The 22,645-nt window shown below is 41.4% G+C and overlaps 1 protein-coding gene across 3 annotated transcripts; it reads left to right on the forward strand.

Annotated features, from left to right (window-relative positions):
* Window positions 1-324: 324 nt before the first annotated feature.
* Window positions 325-19,676, forward strand: LOC108107880. 3 transcript variants are annotated; one of them, XM_017215665.2, is made up of 6 exons: window positions 325-970; window positions 13,776-14,324; window positions 14,430-14,546; window positions 14,923-14,961; window positions 15,315-17,859; window positions 17,926-19,676. In XM_017215665.2, the coding sequence occupies exons 2-6, from the start codon at window positions 13,917-13,919 to the stop codon at window positions 18,429-18,431; spliced, it is 3,615 nt and encodes a 1,204-aa protein (XP_017071154.1). In that variant the 5' UTR covers window positions 325-970; window positions 13,776-13,916; the 3' UTR covers window positions 18,432-19,676. The 3 variants fall into 3 exon arrangements, with proteins under 3 accessions (XP_017071154.1, XP_017071153.1, XP_017071155.1); XM_017215664.2 differs by lacking the exon at window positions 325-970 and adding an exon at window positions 11,267-13,384; XM_017215666.2 differs by lacking the exons at window positions 325-970; window positions 14,923-14,961 and adding an exon at window positions 11,268-13,384.
* Window positions 19,677-22,645: the final 2,969 nt, after the last annotated feature.

A 22,645-nucleotide genomic window follows, 5' to 3' on the forward strand; every position in this document is an offset into this window, starting at 1 on the left:
GCCAAAGAGATACCTGCGCCCGCGCGCTCACCTTGAATGAAAGTTCTGGCCTGTTGCGCTCGTCGTGTGAGTGAGGGAGCAAGAGATAGTTAGGGAGAAAGAGAAAGAGAAGGGGAGAGAGCTGAGAGAGCGCTGAGATGTGATCAGTGTAAATGGCATTGCGATCAAGAACCTGAGACACCTGAGCTGCTCTCTACCTGTATGTGTGTGTGTGCGTTTGGGTGTTTGAATGTTTGTGTATGCTTCTGTGTTTGAAGAGAAAGAAGAGAGTGCTGGGCGTGCTAGTGTGTGCGTAAGGCCGTGTAATGAAATGCTGAAAAGTCTATCTGTCTGCGCGGTCGCCGCTCTGCCGCTGCTCTGCCTTCAGAAGCCTCTAACGACATCGACATTGAAGTCGCACCGCGACTCATCCGTAGTTTCAGTTTCCCGTAAGCAACAAAACGATCGAGACATGATTTCGTAAGACGCACGCGTTACGCTTCTACTTGCTTCAAGACAGCAAAAAAAAAAAAGACCACTGATCCACCACCAGACTTTACAAAATACTACACCCACCCAATAACAAAAAGTTCGGAAATCTGAAGAATATCTAGAAGCTATATACCCCCTCAATTCTCATAAAATTGTGATTTGTGTCTAATTAAAACAAAAGAAAGATAAAAATTGACAAAAAGTGACATCCATATAAGACTGCCCTTAGTGTTATGCAAATGAAATTCCACTAGACCTAAGCAAATTAGTTCAATTCCCCCAACCAGTGTGCATTTGTGTATCAGAATTATAGTTCGGTTAACTATACATTCGAAAAGTTTGAGAATAACAAAGTGTCTATTATAATTGAAACTTAAACAGCCAGCAAGCACTTTTCGGCTTCGGATTGGATTTATTGCGTAATGGATTTAAATTTAGCCGCAACATTAGCAGCAACCTCAACAACACGGAACGGATATGCATTTAAACACTGAACATGGTGAGTACTTGCAAATGATTTATCTTCTAGTTTTTATGGCCCTTAGTCAATTATATAGTTGACAAGCCAACGATTCAGTTTGAGATATATAGAAGCGGTTCCCGAAAGTTCTGTAAAGAAAGCTTTCTTCGGTGGAGTTTGTCTGCTGGAGAAGCTTCAGGAAATTTTTTTGGGCGGGATTTTTGAAAGACAGCTTAAGATTTAAGAATAAAAACTTATTGTTCTTTTCCCACAAAATTGCATAACAAATCATTTTAGTCACCTCTCATTAAGTCTTTTCATTGACATTGATGCTTAGTTAATTTCTAATTTCCAGTTAGAACTTTTTTTTATATAACTTCTCCTTTAATTTATTCTTGGATAATTTTTCTTTATTTCAACTTTTTTATTGACATCTTAATTGCCTGAGTTCTATTCTTGATTTTCAACTTATTCTCCACTAAATCTCGCACTCCAGCCATCATAATTTATGGCCAGCGTTTAATTTTAACCATGATGTTACACAGCAGCCAGCAACATCTTATTATTCTTACGACCACGAAGAAGACTTTCACATACAATTTATGCTAATCGAAAATTTTCGATAGAAAGGTTATATAATAGTACGTCGCACTGGGCGAGAACAAGTTTCCAGCTAAAAAGCCCAAAAAAAGTGAACAAAAAAAGAGGCATGATGATTAATTACAGACAGGCTAGAAAAATGGCATAAGCAGCTAAAATTTCTTGGCCACAAATGGGAGATGGCAGAATGATGGGGACTGGCATTTCATTAGAAAAATCATATAAAAAGTCTACCCCTCTCTCCTGACCCCTATACTTGTATATACACATTTGTACATATATATATATATTTTTAATAATCACATCAGCAAAAACAACAATGTAGCACTCACAACACAAATAATTAGACAAAACCAGTTTGGGCTTAAACAAATCGCACAAACAACAAAATGGGGGTAAACACGCCGGCAGAGGGACAGAGAGCGTATTATAGGCTGGACGAGCGATGAAGCGAGATGGGGACAGATAATTGGCGACGTAAGGCAGAAAAACCTTGACTTTGACTTTAAATGACTCGACAACTGATCGCACGCTAACACGCTCCAACAGGCGGGTGATAAAACCAACAACACCAACGACAGCACCAACAGCAGCTATAAAATATTGTATAAACAAATAAATTGAAATCGAAATCGAAACGAGATGAATGAACAGAACGAAACTGAACGTATCAAATCAAAACTCATTACGAATTTGTATTGCGATTCGAAATCACACGAATATCATTTCAATATCAAGGTCATTAGCAGCTGCAGCTGTAGCTATCCATGCTCTGTCGTTGGCCACCTGCTCCCACAGAGACGTCCGTCAATCTCCTCCTGACTTGATTCCAAATGGCATACGAAATGAGTTATATCTCTATCCACCCATATATAGCTGGTATGGCTTGGAAACAGCTTGCTTTATTTTGCAATTTAAATGAGATTCCATCTAAGTTTGTGTATGAAAGCAATTCTTTTTGATTCTTCAACGGTTTTAGCTTCTTCTTTTCATTTATTGTTGTTGTTCTTTCTTTTTTTGGCACGCATGCCGAGAGTTCATTGACTGTCAGCCACACTCACACACACAAGCGCTAGCAAACACTTTTTTGCCCCACCCCACAAAACAAATGACTTAGGCAACAAACTTGCCTTCGTTCGGTTTTCGTTTTCATTTCAAGTCCAAGAGGAAGCTGCGTGCTAAAGCGAGACAGAGCGATAGGCAGAGGCCAAGGACCTAGGCTAAGAATTAGAGATTCCCCTCCCCAAGCTCCCCTCGAAAAGTGAATCTGCCGCTTCAGCTAGCACCAGAAGCAGCAGCAGCAACAGCAGAAGAAGAAGCCAATGACCAGGAGGGGAAACCAGTTCAGATCGGTTCATCCTTGGGCCAGGGGCTCGGTTTGAGTTTGGGGCAGGTTGCTAACAGCCAGCTCCTCTATCTCAACCACCTCTTCCTCTGGATTCCCGGATTGCTCCCCCAATGGTACAGGCATCGTACATCGGGAATCATTTGCCGTGAAAAGGGCGTTCAACTGGCAAATGCTCATGGGCACATGGCGTGCTCAACTGAAGCAAGCCAAAGGTTCTTGCACTCAGCGAGTTCTTCTGCCATTCCACTGGAAATAAGAGATTATAAAAGTGATCTATTAAAAAATATTCTTAAAAAATAGATTAGAATTCAACTTAGAAGTTTCTATAACTTGAAATCCTTCCTGTCTTTTAAACACAACTTGCTTAAAAACGGATCAATTAACTAACATAATAATTAGTAGAAAATATTAGCTAGTTAACTAATAATAATTTGGAAGTATGACCTGTAGTGACATACAAAATATATACAAATATCCTAAAGAAGTTTTTCGTACGGTGTTGTTATGCCTGTTCTTCTTTTGGCCACTTCTAAGGCCTGATGAAAAGGGAATCAAATCACTCTTACTCTTGGCCAGCTTTTTTGTTGTTGTTGCTTGGCCAGGGTTATTGACTCGCTCGTGGTCTTACCTTGGGCGGTTCTTCTTGCCTTTTGCTTTCTGCGGGAGCTGCATCTTCGGTTGAAATTGTTGCTACCTTGGCCACTTGCCACGCACAAGAGGCTAAGGAAGGGGATGAGAAAGAGGAGGCGATGCCAAGTCATCCGCGGCAGCTTCCCAGGTAACAAAACAAAAAAAAAACACACAGGCTTAAGAGAGCCGATAAAGAGAACGCCGACGCACAGGTGGGACATACAGGTAGAAAGAAAGAGCGAACCAGGAAGAAAGTGTGGCCAAGCAAAAGAATGGAGCGAAAGAAGTGGCAGCGCAGCAGCAGATGAAAAGAAAACAAGTTCAATGACCGACCTACTCAAGCGCGTTATAACCGAAGCACACATACATACGCACTGTGGAGAGAGGAGAGAGCACATGCGCATGCGCAGAGCCGAAGCCGAAGCCGAGGCAATAGCCGAAGTTAAAAAGCCGAAGCCGAGTTAAGCCGAACCTCACTTGACGTTGAACTTTGCTGCGACAGGTTCTGTGTCAATGTTGTTGTTTTGTTGCCTTTGTCGCCTTTGTTGTTGCTGCTTTGACACTATCGTGTTTAGCTGTAAATGCCTACATTGTTGTTGGTGTCGTTGTCGGCTTTGTTTTTGTTTCTGTGCAACGACTGTGACATTGAGCACTAAGAGAAAAGAGTATCATAAAGGAATGTAAAAAGACTCCTTATACAATATGTTCTTAAAGAATTATTAATAACTAATAATGATTTATTAACAATTATTTTACCAAAGATCTAGTAAGCTTAAAGATCTGAAATCCTTAACTATTTCTCTCAGTGCTTTGATAGCAGAACCAACCGATCATTGATCATCAGATCAAAGAGTGAGTGAGAGGTTAGAATAAATAATAGGAAAGGGGGCGTTGAAGTTGCCCAACTAGAGTCCCCCCTTCTTACCCTCTATAAAACCAGAAATCAAATTATGCTCATTTACGCGCCATGAATACGTAATCCCCCAATTTACCGGCCCCTCGTAATTTGACTATGACAAAATGGCTTTTTATTAACCTAACGGTACATTCACCGGCTGTACTCCACCTATTACTTTTCGGTTTTACAGTTTTATGTAGCCGGAGCTGGCCATTAAAAAACGTGCTTGGCGTACTTTATGATTATTTCGCCTGGCGGTTAAGTTCACAAAAGACACCGCATGGAATGAACTCTGAAGAGGTCTTATTCTAAAGCTCTGTCGAATAGTTTTGCATAATGTCCCTGGCAGCGAGACTTCCGGCTTTAACTCTAGTTCATTGTCAACGGTCAATTTGCCATCGAATGCAATGCAACCCCCATAAACCGGGCATGCGTTGCACAAAAAAGAGATTGAATTTGGGTTAGAAGAGAGTGCAGCAAATGAGAGCTTTGCAATGTCTGCAATGCACTTGAAGAAATTGGTGCTTTAAATGGAAATAATAGCTGATATTTCAATAAAAAGATAAAAGTTATGGATCTGTTTGACAAATTGTTTATTGTTTCCTTAAAAGATAGATTACAGAGAGATTAACATCTTAAATGTAACAAATCCATATATTAATCTACAAACTATAAGATCTTACATTTCTCTTACATTTGATTAGCCAGCTAACTAGTCTGCTTACGAAAATCCTTAGCCTGACCTCACACAATATGTTTTATGTTTTGAAATAAACTCTGGTCGTAGCTTTTTCTGCCCAGACAGAGAGCTGCACTGTGCCAGAGATCCACCCTATAAGTTGTAGAGTTCCGAACTTAAAAATACAACCCGATGTTGGCCGAAACCGAGACGAAGCTCTGGTGAAAAGTGCCGCCCTTGCTGCGCTGCTGCCGCCTTTGTACTGCCCGTGTTGTTGTTATTGTTTCGCACTGGGCGAGTTCAGTTGATGCCAAGTGCAAGTGCCAATAGCAATGGCCTCCACACCCTTCAACCGGGCCCCCCCGTTTTTAGAACCACCTTGTTTACTGTCTGCAGTCGGCGGGCAGAGAAGCCGGCGTTGCAGTCAACTTCGCTGCTGCTTTTTGGCTGAAATCGAAGGGAGCTGGCAGCTTTTGCAGCTGCTCGTTATTTCAGTCCTGACTCGGGATGTTAACGCGTTGGGCAGGTCATGTCTCATGGCACAGCCGCGTTGCGTGGACCAAAAACGGCAGAGAAAATCAGCAGGACCACCCGTGCTCTGATATATAAATATACACAAATATATATATAGTAGCTAAAAGCTAAAGCCACAACCACAAATGTGTTCAATCAGCAAACGAAAAGCGTTAAGAATAGTACATAGAGTGCTTAAGTGCGTTAGTTAAGTGTTAAGCTCGCCCTAAGTCAATGTATCTAATTAAGTATCCCGAGATACCACCAATTGGTGCAATGTGTTCATACGTCGATCAGCGCAGACCATTATACTTCGATCGCATCTACTTTCGCGACACCTTCGCCAACATCAGTTTCTTCAAGTCGCGCTTAAAATGCTATCAAAAGCTGGCCAACACCTGAAACAGAGCCATTAAGACTGAGGCCATAACACAGAGAGACTGAGTTCGAATTGTGCAATAACCAAACAAAAAGAGGTAACTAAGGGTTGGCTTTGGGTTAAGTAATCTTTAACAGTTAACCAAGGGATAGCATATTGTGCAATAACTAAGAAGAAGTAATTATAATTAGATAAAGTCACCTCTCGATAAGGATGATTGTTCAATCAATCAGTTAGAGGTAACCACAGGTTAGGACCTTTTTTAGCATAAAATCTACTTTTGCTTTTGTGCTGACCATGTCCTAGCGCACTGGCTCCTTGTTTCGCCTTTCGTTGTGAAAGTTCGCCTCTGCCGACGCAGTTCAACAACCTTTCTCTACACACAGTTCAGTTCAGTTCAGCTTTGGTTCGGTTCAGTTCAGTTCAGTAATGCACTCCGCCCCGAGGAACCCAACCCAATGCGAACCCCAAACCTTATATCCTTATATCCCAGACACAAACACCAGCCGTTGTCTCTTTCGCTCGCATGGCCTTGGTCGTTCGGGGCTTTTGCTGAATGGGTGGAAAAAATTAAAAGTGAAACTTTGCTGCGCCTGCCTGGGCAGACGATGACGTCGGCGCAGAAGCTCGGCTCAATTGCAGTCTGCAGTCTGCAGGTCCTTGCCCTCAGCGGCAGCGCTGCCACGACTGGAGTTTTCCTCGCCAGCAGAGGCAGAAGCAAAAGCACTCCCATCGGCAGAACAGAGTTTTTCATGCTGCACACTGTCAAGTCCACGTTCACGAGAAGACCAAAAAGGAGCTGCGAACCCAACCCAAGTTTCGCAGGACCTTCGCGTCTGTCTGCTGCGTTGCTGCCTCTGTCGAAGTCCACTTCTCTGCCACTGCCACAGATTCTGCCACTGTCGACGTGGTCGTCGTCCTGTGTGTGTTTCGCTTTCCGTATTGGGTGTGTATCCGTTTGCCCGGGTACGACGACCGTACGTGCCCGGCGGAGTTCATTGAACGCCAACCGCAGCGCCAGCGATTTATGTATGGAAAGCGAAAAGGATAATGAGCCGAAGTCGACTGAGCTCGAAGCCAGGGCCCTGCCCCAACATAACGGAACTGCACTGGGCAAAAAAAGGTGTTAGGATTTTGGGATTTCCTCATTACCAAACTTGAAAGATATCACTTAGGTTTACTTGTAGGTTTAAATATTCAAATTCCCATAAACTAGAACCCTTAAAGAAATATAAAACAAAATAGTCAAAACTTAGAAGAGTTCCAAAATAACAAACTGCACTGATTTTCCTCCCAGTGTAGTCACATCCACATTGATGGCGTCGTCTGGCGTCTGAAAATGCCTGAAAAGGGTCGTTCGCCTTTTCTGTTGTCTGGCCCTTATTTTTGTTGTATTTGTAGTTGTTTTTTTTTTCTTTGCCCTCTGTGAGTGTGTGTGTTTTTTTACTTTGACTTTTTTGTTGTTCTCATGGTCTGGCAACCAATCTCTCGACCCCGCCCCCTTTCTGCCAACGGGAGGCAGACAGTGGCTGCTCCTTTGTCGAATTTATGCGCATTTTCAATCGCTTTGTCGTAGGTCGTGTTTGTTGTCGTTTCGCTCAGAACTGTCGTCAAGGTAATGTGTCGGCCACAGGATTATGGATTTAAGCCGCTTCCTTTCGACGTGTCCTGATCCTTTTGCCACAATGAGTTGTCCTCAAAGTACTCAAAGACATCTTTTTCTAGCTTCCTGCACTCCCTTGGGTTTTCTACTTAAAAGTTGTCTACTTTTAATTGTTGCTCGGAATGTGGCTTATTGATTTTTGCCACAGGATAAATGGACATTTTTTTTTATTGTTCTTTCTTTCTTGACTTTGCCTGGTAGCCATGACATCATCATCATCATTTGGCTGCAGTTGAATTTGCATTGCCTCATCGTTCCTGCGCCTCTGCCGGCCACGACGTCGACGCAGACGTCTGAGTCTGGGTAAAAAGCATTTGACCTTTGGGTTCGTTAACCCTTTTGTGCACTAGATGATGTAAGCCATGAAACATTGCTCGGAACGGGACTTACTATAGAAGTTGAAAATAAATATTTAGAATTTACTTAGTGTATCTCCGGAAATGCCCTTCACCTGAGTTCCATTGTTGTTCCATCGCCAATCTAAAATTTCAAAGTTTAATCATTTCTAATTAAACGGCAAACAAACGTATTTACATTTATTATATCAAGAACAGCAACAGCAATAGCAACAGCATGCAAATGGAAAACTTTCACTGCGCAATAGGGCGAATAGTTTACAAGCTGATAAGGAAGCAAAGTGCAAGCCAAAAGCTTAGCGAAGCTAAAAAAATAAACACTCGAAGCGAAAACTGCATTGATAAGAAGACTGCATAGAGAAAAAGGGCCAAAAGGGGAAGAACCACCTTGGAAAAAACACTTAATTTATGGTTATTTGACCTACGTCAAAGCAAATAAATATATATATGGCTAAAAAGCAACCAGCTCAAGGGCAAACCCTAAGTCAACAGAAGTAATAGAAAAGCAATAAAAAATCCTATTGATTTATAATCATTAACAAAGGCAGCAGTAAAAGTTGAAAAAACAATTAGTCAAACACAAAAAGATAATGCTCTAGAGCAGCACGGAGTCAAGTTGTATAACAAATGAATGAGAAAAACTTTCAATTTGTTACAATTTGCCATTTTATTTAAGCCAAGTCAATGAAACAAGATCTGGAAAGTATGTTATTCGAAGATCTTGATATGTTAACAAAAAGCTATTTGTTTCAATTATTTGCAAAAACAACAATAAAATGAATGAACGTAATTCTTAAGAATTGTTTTTGTTTAATTAAATACTTTCGTTTTTGCAATGTGTCTTTGGAGAATTTGCATTGAATGTGGCACAAAAAATGTAATTGTTTTGCATTTATAATTTGTTTTTTGTTTTTTTTTGTTTTTCTTTTTCGTTTTTGTTAATATACTTTCGCTTTTATTTTTGTTGTTTTCTTTGCGGTCGAGTGAATTTGTAATGAATTTAAAATTTACGTTTATTAACTGTCGAAATGGCAAACGACTTGACTGTACAGTGAGAATCGGTTAAGTGTTCTTCGGTTTTGTTTTAGAGAGTGGGAGCAGCTCAATCGCCTCTTCTCACTCTCGCTTATGGGGTGGAGATTGCATTCGTTTTTGCACATGCGCAAATCAAAGTAATAGCAGCAACAAAAACAAAAGAATGCACAGTATATATATTTTCAAGGTTAAAGTGCAACGAAACCGCAACACAATACCTAACTGGGGGTGGATTATGAGTGGGTGGTGGTGGTGGTAGTTGGCTGGGTGGCTGTCTGAATCAGAGAATCATCAGCATAAAAATAACTGGCATACCTTTTGTTCAATGTCCTTGAAATGTTGATATTAATTTCCCGACACTCTGATTAGATAATCACCTGCACACACCCACTGTGCACCCTGCATTTGTGTTTGCTTTTGTTTTTGTTATTTTTATTTTCATTTTTTTTGTGCAATGCGGATGAGTGAGACGAATGCGGCAATTTTTGTTGTTTTCGCATTCAATTCGCATGCACATTCTCGACTTGTGACTCAAGGTTATGATGATGATGATGCTCTAGCTGAACGCCCAACCCCTTACCACCTCTCCGCCGCCCCCCTTTGTACCCTTTATTCGCTGAAAAGCTCACACAAATTATTATTACACAGACAGTCAGAATGAGAGAGAAAGAGAGCAAGATAGACAGACACAAGCAAATAGCTCGCAATTTTATTTTATCAGCTGCCCCACCTCACCATCAGCCCCCTTCGTTTCGTTTTTCGCTTTTCGTTTCGTTTTGCATGCACATAAAACTAAATGCGAACTCTCCCCCCCTTAGTTTTCCACCCCTTTACATTTTACATTTCCGGGTTGTGCCCTCTCCACCGCACACATACTCGTACACCTAATGCACTCTGTATTTGGCTCTGAATGACTGCAAATCATCATTGGCCAACAATGGAAAATATGGATTAACTGCTAGTAATATTGAGTGCTATATATGCAAGGTACTAAAGTCTCGAAAGTGTAGCGAATTCGATGTCATAATAGATCGGGCCTTGGGAAAAAAGATCTAAGAATGTGTAAATAGGAATTCTACAATTCCTGGTTCCGCCTTTGATAGGAATTATTGCTTAGATTACCAGAAAAACCATAATAAATAAACAAGAGTTTAACTACAAATAAGGAAAACTAATTCATGGTCAACAGAAGTAAGCCACTTAATGTAAAGAGTCATAAATTAGGGTTAAAATATAAACTGACATATTAACATTTTCCAAAATAAGGAAACCCCCCTTTTCCAGGCACTTCCATGCCTTGCATTTGGCTTAATAATAAATATTTACATTACACTTGAAAAAATACATCGTTAAATTTGTTTATTCATTGAAACTACTTAGCTTCGCTGATTTCCTACTTAGATAGAAAGAGATGGGTAATACTTTATGACTGCGGCGCTAAGGCAGAGTGCAGTTATCAGCTGAACGTGCACATACATATAGTACTATATTCTTATATATATTTCTATATATATATAGGTAGTGCGGTTAGTACAGTTCACTTTGTCCTTGAGAGAACGATTCCAAGCGGTATGAGACCCCATTTGGGGTTCTATTCTGGTTAGAATCGCTTTCCGCATTGCAATTTGATAAAGATCGATGCAGTGGCGAGAGCATAGGAGCTTCGCGGAAGTTTTTATTTTTCTTTTGCCATGGCATACATGGCGTATGCGCAATGTGGCTGAGCTCTTATCACGGGTCGTCAGCGTTCAAGTTGAATGTTAAATGTTGAATGTAGCTGCATACTACTGACCAATTCCCTCTCACAGTGTTCAGTTTTATTGCATTTTTATGATTATGTCTTGGTCTGAGTGAGTGTACTCGTAAATTATTTATTTTTAATTTCGCTCGCGTCGAGTGTGTGTCCTTCAAATGCAATTGTGCGATGATTAGAAACGCAAAGGCGCAACCGATTTTTACTTTTTGTTTCTAATGTATGTAAGTACAAACGAATGTACAGCTGTTTATTTTCATTTTCACAGCGATAGCGAAAAGCTTTTTTGGCGCGCTATCTTGCCGTTCTACGCTCACGAATGCAGTTTGTTGATTTAACTAGAATATTGTTGATTTTTGTACGGACGGTATGCATGACAAGACTTTCGACTTCCTAGTGTGTCGAACGCATCTGTAAATTGCGCAAAGGTTCGCCTCCCTCTCTCTCTCTCTCTCTCTACTTGTTTAAAATCGAAAGTATCTTTCGTAAAAACCTAAACTGCCTGCCTCTTCCTCATTTCGTCTGCATATTTTTGGCTGACGGCGCCAGCTGGCAAAGAAAACCCACACACAAAAAATTAGACAAGGGATGGGAAAATCACGAGCAGCCAGAAAATCACTTTCTGCAGATCGTTTTCGCACATTTCCGCACTCGCAGAACAGAATCAAAATGCAATTCGCAAGTGCAAGTGCAAGTGCATTAGGCATCATTCAAAAACATACACACATAGAGAGAATCACATACCGACATAAAGATTCACATAGTCGGTAGTGTTGCAATTTTGCATCCGTGTCGCATTTGATCGCCGGGGCTCGGAAAATTCGTATTCGTATTTCGCATTTCGCATTCTACGTGCGTGCAGTTCATCGAGCGGACGGGATCAGAATCAGAGCCACTTAATAGCTCCTTTTGGCCACTTGAGAGGCTTACCGGGGGAGTTGAACACCTTATATATGGTTTATATCATATATATATAGCCGTATTTATTGTTCATATATCTGTACAGATTGGGTGAGTCCACAACAATCCCTCCGCCCCCAGCGAATGGCCATCAAAGTGAACTTCCTGGTTATGCGATTGCACTCAACTCTTGATTGGGGGGCGCGATAACATTTGGATTTAATGGCCAGAGCTTAGTGGGCTGATAAGAACGAGAGTTCCTGGTATTTCCTGCTGAAAATAGCTTGGGTATCTTATGGGGGAAATCCCTATCCTATTTTCCTAAATAATCTCCTGCATACGGAAGTTGGCAGTTTTATAATATTTGTTGAAGATATTTTATTAAGCAAACATCCTTTGAAAGTTTTTGATTTCTCTGGGGATCATTTCCATCAAAGAGAATTCTCATAAATAGGTTTCTAACTGCTTAGATTTTAGCTGAAATCTCTTTCATTTTTGTAAATTTTTATCTTTAACATAGCAGTTCTTAACCCTTAAGTCCTCTCCATTAATTTATGTAATCAAGATAAAGTGATCACACAATTTTCTGCCACTCAATAAGCTGCACTAGACCCCCCATCGCAACACCACAAACCCAACCCATCGTTACTTCCCTATTTCTGGGAAGGAATGGAATGGCCAGCCTTGCACAATAAATTCATGATTGCGCAGCTGAAAATGTCCGAAAAGGAAAAAAAAAATGAAAAAGAGAGCAAAAAGGAAAACTAACATTTTTAAATAATCGACAAGCAACCACGAATGAACCACCGCTGCAACCACTAGCCGCACCACCGAGCGAGAAGCTTTCGCCAGAAAGCGTTTTCACAACCCTCTCTGGCTGAGAACTTTCCGAGTGAGAATTTGAGAATCTTTAACGGGATGCGTTCGTATTGCAGTGCATGTCGTATTGGTGCAATGCCGGTTGCTGTCTAAGTATTAGTGCTGCTGTCATGGTGTCTGTATATATTGCAATTTTGAGCTTTTTTGGGGTCTATGCCGGTTGGATGTGGGTCAGTAGTAGGAACTCTCGGTTGGCGGCGTCAACGTTTCCCTAGCTCTTCTTCACAAAAATAAAATAAATCAAAACTGCAACCAAAAAAAAAAACCAAAACATATATAAATAAATCAAATAAATATTTTCTTCAGTCTTTGTTCGTATTTTCGTCGTCGTTTGCCGCATTTTCGCAGATGCGTTTGATTTTCATTTCCGCCTATCAAATTTAGACGAAAAATTCGAATGTCGCAGTGCGAATAAGATGTGCTGGCTGAGGAGCAGCAGGAGGTCCGTTGTAGCCGTAGATTGTCGAGCCAAGCAGCCGGACAGCCAGAGCCGGAAAATAATTCCGGGGCGGGCGGCACGACACACGGCGTATGCGTAACGAGAGAACGAAACAGAAAGTGATGCGTAATTTGCGGGCCCAACCAATACAAATAATAAGCAAAAAAATATCGAAATCAGTGCAAGGTGGAACAACAGCAAAGTATAAAACCCACAATCAATTAGCAGCTCTATAATAATTAAGAAACCAAAACAAAAGAAAGAAAAAGGAAACCAAATTTGAAATAAGTTTGAAAGCAATGTAGGGAAAATCCAAATGCAAATGCAAAACGAGAGTACAAAGCGCAGCAAACGGCAGCCAAATGAAGGAGAATAATTCAAGTGAGTTGTCTTCGAGGAATTTTCATTTCATTTTCCCCTACCTATGATGCGGTGAGGAGATGGTGTTAGGGGGGCGGCTAGGTGGTTATGCCCCTGAACGTGAACGTGTAACCTCCACTAAGGCCGTAATCTTGAACTGCACCACCAGCCCAACCAACCCCCTTTTACTGGATGACCCCTCCACTCGCTACTCGCTGCAGTTTCTGTAGTTAGCTTTTTGCAGTGACGATAACGCGACGATGCAACACTGTGAAAATGTAGAAGAGCTTTTCCATGGGGTGGCAGGAGTAGGGAGGGTACAGGTGCTGAGGGTGATAGGCGCCTCTATTTATAGCGCCAAATTATGTCTATATTTAAAACTTATTTTCCCACCTTCTTTGTCCCATTCCAGATCAAGTAAAACTTCAACCACAAACAACTAGCAGAATAAGCAGCAACCACTGAACCCCCTTTATATATATATCCATATATATATATATATCAATCAGCATATATATAGCGTTAGCTGAGCAACAATCTAGCTATAGTCGCCATGCATGGACATCACAATCACAATCATCTGCAGCAGCAGCAGCCACAAAATCCGCAGGAGCAGCAGCCCGGAGCCATCATGAAGGCAGAAAACCAGCCCCACCATCCCGCCCACAACCATTCACATCCGCACCAGCATCCCCATGCCCAGACACATCCGCATCCACATCCGCACCACAAGCTGCTGGCGAGAAGGGCGCGCAGTCGCAGTCGAAGTCGCAGTCCGACGCCGGATGGCAATCAGGACTACGATGTGACCATTATGCGGGAAGAGGATTTCCAGCGGCTGGCGGTCTATCTGGTGCCGGATGTCCAGGCGGAGCGGGGACTTCCCAATAGGGCGGACAAGACGCTGCCGCGCAGCCTGACGCTTAAGTCATCCATGGTCTACTCAACGCCAAATGTTAAGGTAAGGAAGCAGTTTCTCAGATAGAAGTTCCTTGAAAACCTTTAAATAAATTTTAGAAAAATCGGAAATTAACCTTTGATCCTTTTTTATTTTAACTACTTTTAGACTGAAGGAGTTTGGAGCAGCGGGGTCATACCACGTGGCACACGCTTTGGCCCATTCGAAGGCATTCCAACCTCAAACTATCCCAATGATAAGAATAAGGCGCGCTATTTCTGGCGGGTAAGCATCTTCATCTGTTTTTATCTTCACATACTGAAGGGTTAAGCATCTGTTGTGGGCTTTCAATTCATTTGCATCTTTCGTTTGCCTTTGTTTTTGGTCACAACACCTCTACCGAATCGAGGGTTAAGTGTCATAAGAAATCACCTAAGAACATGCTTCCCCCATCCAATCATCATCCAGCTGAAAAAGAAATCAAAACAATGCAACTAACCAACTCGTTTTTCTTCAATTTTTATTTCATGTGATCTAATCTTAAACCATCCCACAAAAACCCAACCAAAATGTACACAAATATGTATAAAAAAAAAAAATCAAACATAAATTCAAAATTAAATTTTGCATTTTGGAACAAAATTCGATTGTGGTTAATCAGGTGCAGGGAACACGCCACATTACCTACGGGAATATTAAGGTACCACTCACGATTTATGCTTTCCTTGATTTCTATTTGTTGTCTTTAACCCTTAGACTCTACACCAGCTTTCCCAACTAATCCTCCAAATCAGCACCAACTCTTTCTCTAACTATCCTTGCACTGCTTTACTGATTTGTAAACGATGTGTTTTTAAGTATTTTAAAGATTAAATTTAGATTTACATTTTAAAATATTTAACAAACACATCCCTAAACTCTCTTTTCCTTGTAGTATGATCTATGTTTGTTCTTCCTTGTTGTTCGTCTTGTGGCTCGTTATCTATTCTGACTTTTATTCTCCAGAATTTGTCTAAATTTCCCCCTTTTCCCGCTCTTTCTTTCCTTCTGTAGATCTTCAAGGACGATGACTATTATTATCTGGATGGCTCGGATCGCTCGCAATCTAATTGGATGCGCTATGTGGCGTCCGCGTACAGTTTGTCCGTAATGAATCTGGTGGCCTGCCAGCACCAGGAAAATATCTATTTCTATACCACCCGCGACATTCTGCCCAACGAGGAGCTGATGGTGTGGTACTGCAAGGACTTTGCCAGTCGTCTGGGCTACGATGTGGATCCCGAGACGACGATCTTTGGGGCCTGCAAGCAGGCAGTAGAAGCGGAAGAGGAGGCTGACGAAGAGGATGAGGGAGAGGATAGGAAGCCAAGATACTCGATGCCAGCTCCGGAAATACCCGCTGATGTGGCTGTAAGTCACATCACCTACGTCATGGGTCTCCATCTGCCTGTGGGTGCCGGAAGTGGTCCGACGAATGGTTCGGGTTCCGTATCTGGAGCCACGCCTCCGCCACCGACTGCCACTCAATGCTGCCGCCGCTCCAGTCCACCCGCCCACGTTAGTACCACCTCCACCTGCAACTCCCACCTCCCGCATATCCAACATGGTCGTCATGCTTCCGTGATCATTGGCCAAGATCGATCACCTTTGGCCAGCAGCGACAAGGATACGGCAGGATCTCCCCTGTCCGGCTTGGATCACCAGATGACACCGCAAGATGGCAGCGTACGATCTGTGAGATCGGATGAGGGCTATCACAGCAACGAGTGCCACGAGGATGGACTCACACCGCCGGAGGACTCCAGCGACAGCGAGAGTGAGCATAACTATGTGCTGGACTGCTCGAAGAAGGCCATTGCTCCCAAGGAGACAGTGATTGCCCAGGCGATAAAGCCCAGCAGTTCACCACCGGCAGTGGTTATGGCCAACACGATTACCAACTCGATGAATAGCCATAGTTCACCCACAGCCACGCCCATTTGTGAAACGGACAAGAATGAATACAGGAAGTTCAAGGTGAAGATGCCGCTGAAGTACGAGTTCAAGAACAAGAGCTGCGTGAAACAGGAGCCGATCCTTAAGGAAATGGATCAGGAAATGTCCATGCCGCAGGAGGAAGAGGAGGAACAGGTGATGCACCCGGAACCCGATTCCATTTGCCCCTCGACCACCACCCACCTGGGCGATGAGCATATGATGATCATGGAACGGGAACGAGAGAGGGAGCGCGAGAGGATTCAGGAACGAGAACAATCCAACCAGCAACCCGCCTCTTCCACGGTCATTGTACTGGAACACAATTCCGGCGGTCAAGCCCGCACCATTGTCCCACTAAGTAAACCGTACTATGAGCCAGATCCACCAGGTGAACGGTACATGCGATTTGGCCAGCCCTCTTCGAGCATTCTGGAGAACATCCTCACCAGCAAACATCGCTTGGAGGCAGCGGCAGCTGCAGCAAATGCCTGTCGGCAGGCCAATGCTGCCACACCACCACCCACATCGCCCACGGAGATGGCCTACAGCTACAAGAAGTCCCAGCGTTATGGTAATGCCGTGAGTCCCGATAGCAGTTCCAATCTCGGGCAGAATCCCGAGCAGCTCTCCTCGTCGGCAGTGGTGGTCAGTGAACAGGAAATGACCAGGGCCACTTTGATCAAGGGAGAATGCTCACCACCACCGCCCAGCCACCATCATCACAATGTCATCTTCTCACCCTCGAGGCATGCCGCTTACCTGGGAGCTGGAGAGACGGGTGGACACTCGCCGAGTAACGGTTATCCTGGATATCCGCACTATGGTGCAGCAGCCACCTCGACCTTCCACTCACCACCGCACAGTTCCCATTCCCCCTTCGACCGCCAGTCGAATGCCTCCAGTGGAGCGGGCTCCGCATCAAATTTGCATTTACTGCAAACCAGCACTCAGATGTTGAACCACCCGCTGATGCAGCCGCTCACTCCCCTGCAGCGTTTGTCGCCCCTAAGGATTTCACCACCCAGCAGCCTGAGTCCCGATGGAAACTCCTGTCCCCGCAGTGGCAGTCCTCTGAGTCCTAACTCCCTGGCCTCCAGAGGCTACCGATCGTTGCCGTATCCACTGAAGAAAAAAGATGGCAAAATGCACTACGAGTGCAATGTGTGCTGCAAGACCTTTGGCCAGTTGAGCAACTTGAAGGTGCACTTGAGAACCCATTCCGGCGAAAGGCCCTTCAAGTGCAATGTTTGCACGAAGAGCTTCACCCAATTGGCGCACCTCCAGAAACATCACCTGGTGCACACGGGCGAGAAACCGCATCAATGCGACATTTGCAAGAAGCGATTCTCGAGCACCTCCAACCTGAAGACTCACTTGAGGCTTCACAGTGGTCAGAAACCATATGCCTGTGATCTCTGCCCCCAGAAGTTCACACAGTTTGTGCATTTGAAGCTGCACAAGAGACTGCACACGAATGATAGGCCTTATGTGTGCCAGGGATGCGACAAGAAGTACATCAGTGCATCAGGGTTGAGGACCCACTGGAAGACCACCAGCTGCAAGCCCAATAATCTAGAGGAGGAGCTGGCCATGGCAGCAGCAGCTACATCGGAGTGTTTGGGTAAGTTTTACTGGAACCATCTTAAAGTAATTCTTAACTTATGATTTTATTTTCTTATTCCCTCAGATAAAGATCATCCCGAACCTGACTCCCGGGAAGCCTATGAGCAACTGACTCAGCATATGCATCCTTCAGTGCATCCGGGATTGAGGCATCTCTCGAACGGAGGTCAATCCCCACCACGTTTGATACCTCTGGGCAATCACATTATGCCACAGCAGCAACAACAGCAGCATCAGCAGCAGCAACAACATCCACAACAGGGCGTGCCACCGCCCCATTTGCTTATGGCCCAACATTCAGTGGGTCCGGCACCAATGCTGCTGACCACCGCCAGTCAGTTGCCACCACCACCGCCGCACCACCAACAGAACTCACCCAGCCGGCTGCTGCAACATGGCCACCCATTGCAGATGCAGATGCAACAGCAGCAGCAGCAGCACTCGCCCAAGGGTTTGAAATCCCTGCCAGAATCGGGTGTCTATCTGCATGGTCAGCATGTGCAGGCGCAGGAGAGCAGGCCATCGGTCATCGAGTCCTCCAACCAGCCCATGATCATTGAATGTACGTAGGATATATGTGAGATGGTATGGGAAAAGGAGGCAAGAGGAGCTGCAGACCAGAGGAAGTGATGGAATCCAAGTGCAATAAAATCAAATAGAGTTAAGAACAGACAGGCTTACAGACAGACCTTATCCCCCCAAGAAAAACAAAACGAAGAAAAACTAACAAAAACGCAGCACAAGTAAACGTAACGGTATTATTATATAGTTGTATATAGTTAATGAACTCCCCTCGTAAATTTTTGATCCCCCCCTTACCCTGAAATTGAAAACTCATTTTCGCGCTATGAAAACTAGATCTCACCAATTGGCAATCCCATGAATTCTTCTTCTCATCATTATCAGCATGGCAGGAGAGCACTAAAGGCATATTATTTTTGATAAATATTTTATATATATACACCGTACATATAAATGAAAAGTGAAAATTGGTTAACAGGAAGCGATTGTTAATGGGAGAATAAATGAAGCCGGCAGCAGAAGAGAATTTTGCGGAAAACTGAGAACGAGAAAGAAAATGCATTTAGATTTGACTTTCGGTGATTTTCCAGTTCTGATTTGTTCTCTCACCCTCCCTCTCTCTCTCTCTCTCTGTTTGTTTGTTTGTTTGTTTGTTTGTTGAGGCGCGCACCTTTAGACGTAGATAACACAGTTAAAAAGAAAAGTTAAAGGATTACATAAGGATACATTAACATAAATACATACAATACATAGATTCAAGTTGCCTTATTTGAATTTCGTTAGCAGTGAAACCCGCGGAATATAAAATCAGAAATTAGTAACCGAAAACATTTGCTTAGAGTCGATCATCTCTGTACAGTTAGAACAGATCTGAAAAGCTTATATACGTATTTTATATATGAATATATCATTATTATACATACGAATATATATATATATTTATATGTATTTTATTAAATATACACAATCGGAACAGCAGCAACAAACAAATGATAGCAAAAGTGTAAATAGAAGGAAACCTTATTTCGGCATCTGTTGAACTAGTATCGCCCTAGCTATATATAATTACTTAGACCACTAGGGATTACCATTACCATTATCATTATTATGATTACTATGATTATTATGAAAAGAAAAACGTATAAAAAACTAAGCAAGAAACGAAAAACAACAAAAACAAAAAAAAAACAAGTAAAGAAAAACTTAGCTGAAAAATCGGTGCTTTTGACTGTTTCCATTTGTCCACATTTACATTTACGATTGTATTTGTATTTTGAAACATATGAATTATATTGTAAACCACACTAAATATATATACACATAAAATATATACACTTTAGTATAACACTCTAGGATATTTCCCCTACCCAACCCTACCCTATCCTACCCCCTAAAGAAACTACTTTTGCGCCTTAATCATTCAACCTTTAACCTTTAACTCCAAACACCCCCTTAACCACAAAAACAAAACAAACCGAATCCAAAAAATTTGCTCGTATTGTACTTTACCAAAATTACGCTCTCAATTAGTCTTCGTTTTCGTCTGAATATTATATATATATATATATTATATATAAAATCTTTAGCTAAACTTAAGCTTATAATCTTAATGAGGCTGACTAGCTTTAAGTAACCATTAATATAAATCTATATATTAACGCATATTAATAAAACTAGCCATTAAGGTCTGTATATTAAAAGCTAAGCTTAATGCTAGGCTTCGATCTGTAAGACACAACACCAATTCGTAATGTTTAAGTATTTGTCTTGTTAAGTACGAGATACGGGGGGTTGGGGAGTTCCGGGGAAAATTCTTAAGAATCCCGCTAATTGAGACTAAGACTATGCAAAAGTTTTTGTATTTTTGTATTTGATACAAAGCAAGCAGGAGCTAGGAAATGAGTGACGTCGAGATGTTTTTAGTTAAGTAAGGTCTAGACTAAGCTACCATTAAGATTTCTAAGCATATGCAATATTTATATATATATATATACGCATAATATTTCTAAAGAAAAGCAAAACGCAGAAAAGATGAGACAAGCCTACATACATGGAAAATATAAAAGAAGATAATCAAAATTATACAAAAAAAAAAAAAAAAAAAATTGATTTTTTATTTCTTGTTTGGTTTTAATCTCACATTTGTTGGTTGTGCAATCATCTATTTATTTATTTTTTATATTTTTATTTTGTGCAATATTAAGCGAAATTAAATTTTTGTATTTATTTTTGCCATCAATTTGATTAACTTTTGCATTTTTGAAAAAGTTAGACAGAAAAATCTACTAAAATAAGCGACATACATAATACTTTCCTATTTGTGAGACTGAATGAATTACTATATATACAATACTCGTAACTCATAGAAAAGACACCCAAGCTCCAGCTCTAGCAGATCCCTCTTATAGAGGGTCTACTGTGTTGGCTTGACGATGAACCCCAGACATTTCGATATATATTTTACCGAACCTTTTGTTTGAGCAAGCATTGTAATATATTACGATACGAATATATGGATACATCTAGGTATATATATAAATATATAGATATATATTTATACAAGGCACACATACATAAATACGTAGTCGTAGAGAGCTATAGCTATAGCGATTTATACATACGAACAACCTATGGCCTATGGTTAAAGCGCCCAACTTTGTACAGTAATTGAAATCTGTTTCAGGATTCAAGGAACGTGACGACACAACGTAAATTTAAATGGAGAATAAATGACTGCTTCTTAGTGTTATAAGTGACTCTGATTTAGGTCGAACACACTCACACACATCCAAACACTTACACACCCGTACACTCACACACACACACAAATGATTCAAGGATCAATTCTAGAAATCAAATCCAAATATATATTCCATTATATATTCAATAAGTCTATCGTATACCTTTATTGCAATCAATATTTCAAATGTATGAATCTATATAATTACAATTATCTATAATTCAGCCCTATATAGATCATGTAGAGCCTTTGTTATACGTATTTATGTCCTATCAAATTGTTTACCCCACTATCTCTATCTCTACCTACCTAACTCTTTCATATAAACACAAAATGTACAAAATTGGTTCTCATAAATAATTAAAAATTAGAAAAAAGAAACAACAAAAACGCAGCGAATTTCATTTGCAATCGAAGCTAAGCCCAATTCAAATTGCAATTAAAACAAAATCATTTTAATATTCGAGATGGAGATTGAGTTTCTGTTTGAACCCTCTTGAAAAAAAAAACGAAAAACTAAACATGTTGATTTGTACGAGCCTCAAGGTATATACACGCTTATATATCACTCACCTCTTATACCACAATAAACGAAATAATTGACTATATGCATATTTATACGCCAATTACATGCGAAACATCTAAAACAAAAAAAGCAAAAAGCAAAGGCATTGAAAAACCAAAATCGAGCAGAAAACAAGAATTATCTAATTATTTGAATGCAACTTAAATTCCTATTAATTATATATGAAATATCTCTATAAAATATCTCTAAAGAATCACAATTAATAACAGTACGAAAAGAATGAATAAATACAAAAATATTTCATATTAAAAATGATTTTTGAATTTTTACTTGGACGAAAGCTATGGCATACTTTTAGGGGCTATGTTTCTTAAGGAAAGTTTTTATTATTTTCTTTTCTGGCTTTTATTTATTATTAATCTTAAGCACAACCTTAATCAATTTTAAAAATCAAAATAAGAAAAAAGTATATTTGTTTCGCTGAGATATTTGCAACTACATCTGATTAAATTCAGTTGCTCTGAGAAAAAGGCAGCTTATCGTCACCAAGAGCTCTGTGACGGTCTGTCGATGCAAATGGAAACATCAATCACATGTCAATCAACAATGAAAGTAGGGCACTTCAGTGCTTACTCTTACATGCTAACCCCCCCTGGACATGCAAATTGTGTGCGTTTTACGCATAAAAAGAGGGCAAACAAAAAAAAATCGCGTATCCTGATTATTATCCTGATGGAAAAACCAGAGGGAAACAAGGTGCCAGTTCGGGTCAAACGCGTGCTGTGCGGATATGCCACATGGATGGCTAAATGGAGTGAATGCATCCCCCACTATTAAACCCTCCCTCCCTCCGTGCTCTTTAATTTGCGATTTTTGCATAGATTTTTCCGAGCAGGAATTTTCCTCATTTTCATGTCAGCCTTGATTTTCTGTTTGGTAACGTTTTATAGTTAAAGCGGATTATTTTCATGGCCATTGTGTCGGCGCTCCCCGTCC

Source organism: Drosophila eugracilis, unplaced genomic scaffold, assembly GCF_018153835.1.
Source record: "Drosophila eugracilis isolate 14026-0451.02 unplaced genomic scaffold, ASM1815383v1 contig_2088, whole genome shotgun sequence".
Taxonomy (NCBI): Eukaryota; Metazoa; Arthropoda; class Insecta; order Diptera; family Drosophilidae; genus Drosophila; species Drosophila eugracilis.

Excerpts from the sequence above, each read along its gene's own strand:
- LOC108107880 (XM_017215665.2), top strand. The coding sequence starts at position 13,917 with ATGCATGGACATCACAATCACAATCATCTGCAGCAGCAGCAGCCACAA. Across the intron at positions 14,547-14,922 it reads AGGCGCGCTATTTCTGGCGG|GTGCAGGGAACACGCCACAT; the intron begins GTAAGCATCTTC and ends GTGGTTAATCAG. Across the intron at positions 17,860-17,925 it reads AGCTACATCGGAGTGTTTGG|ATAAAGATCATCCCGAACCT; the intron begins GTAAGTTTTACT and ends TTATTCCCTCAG.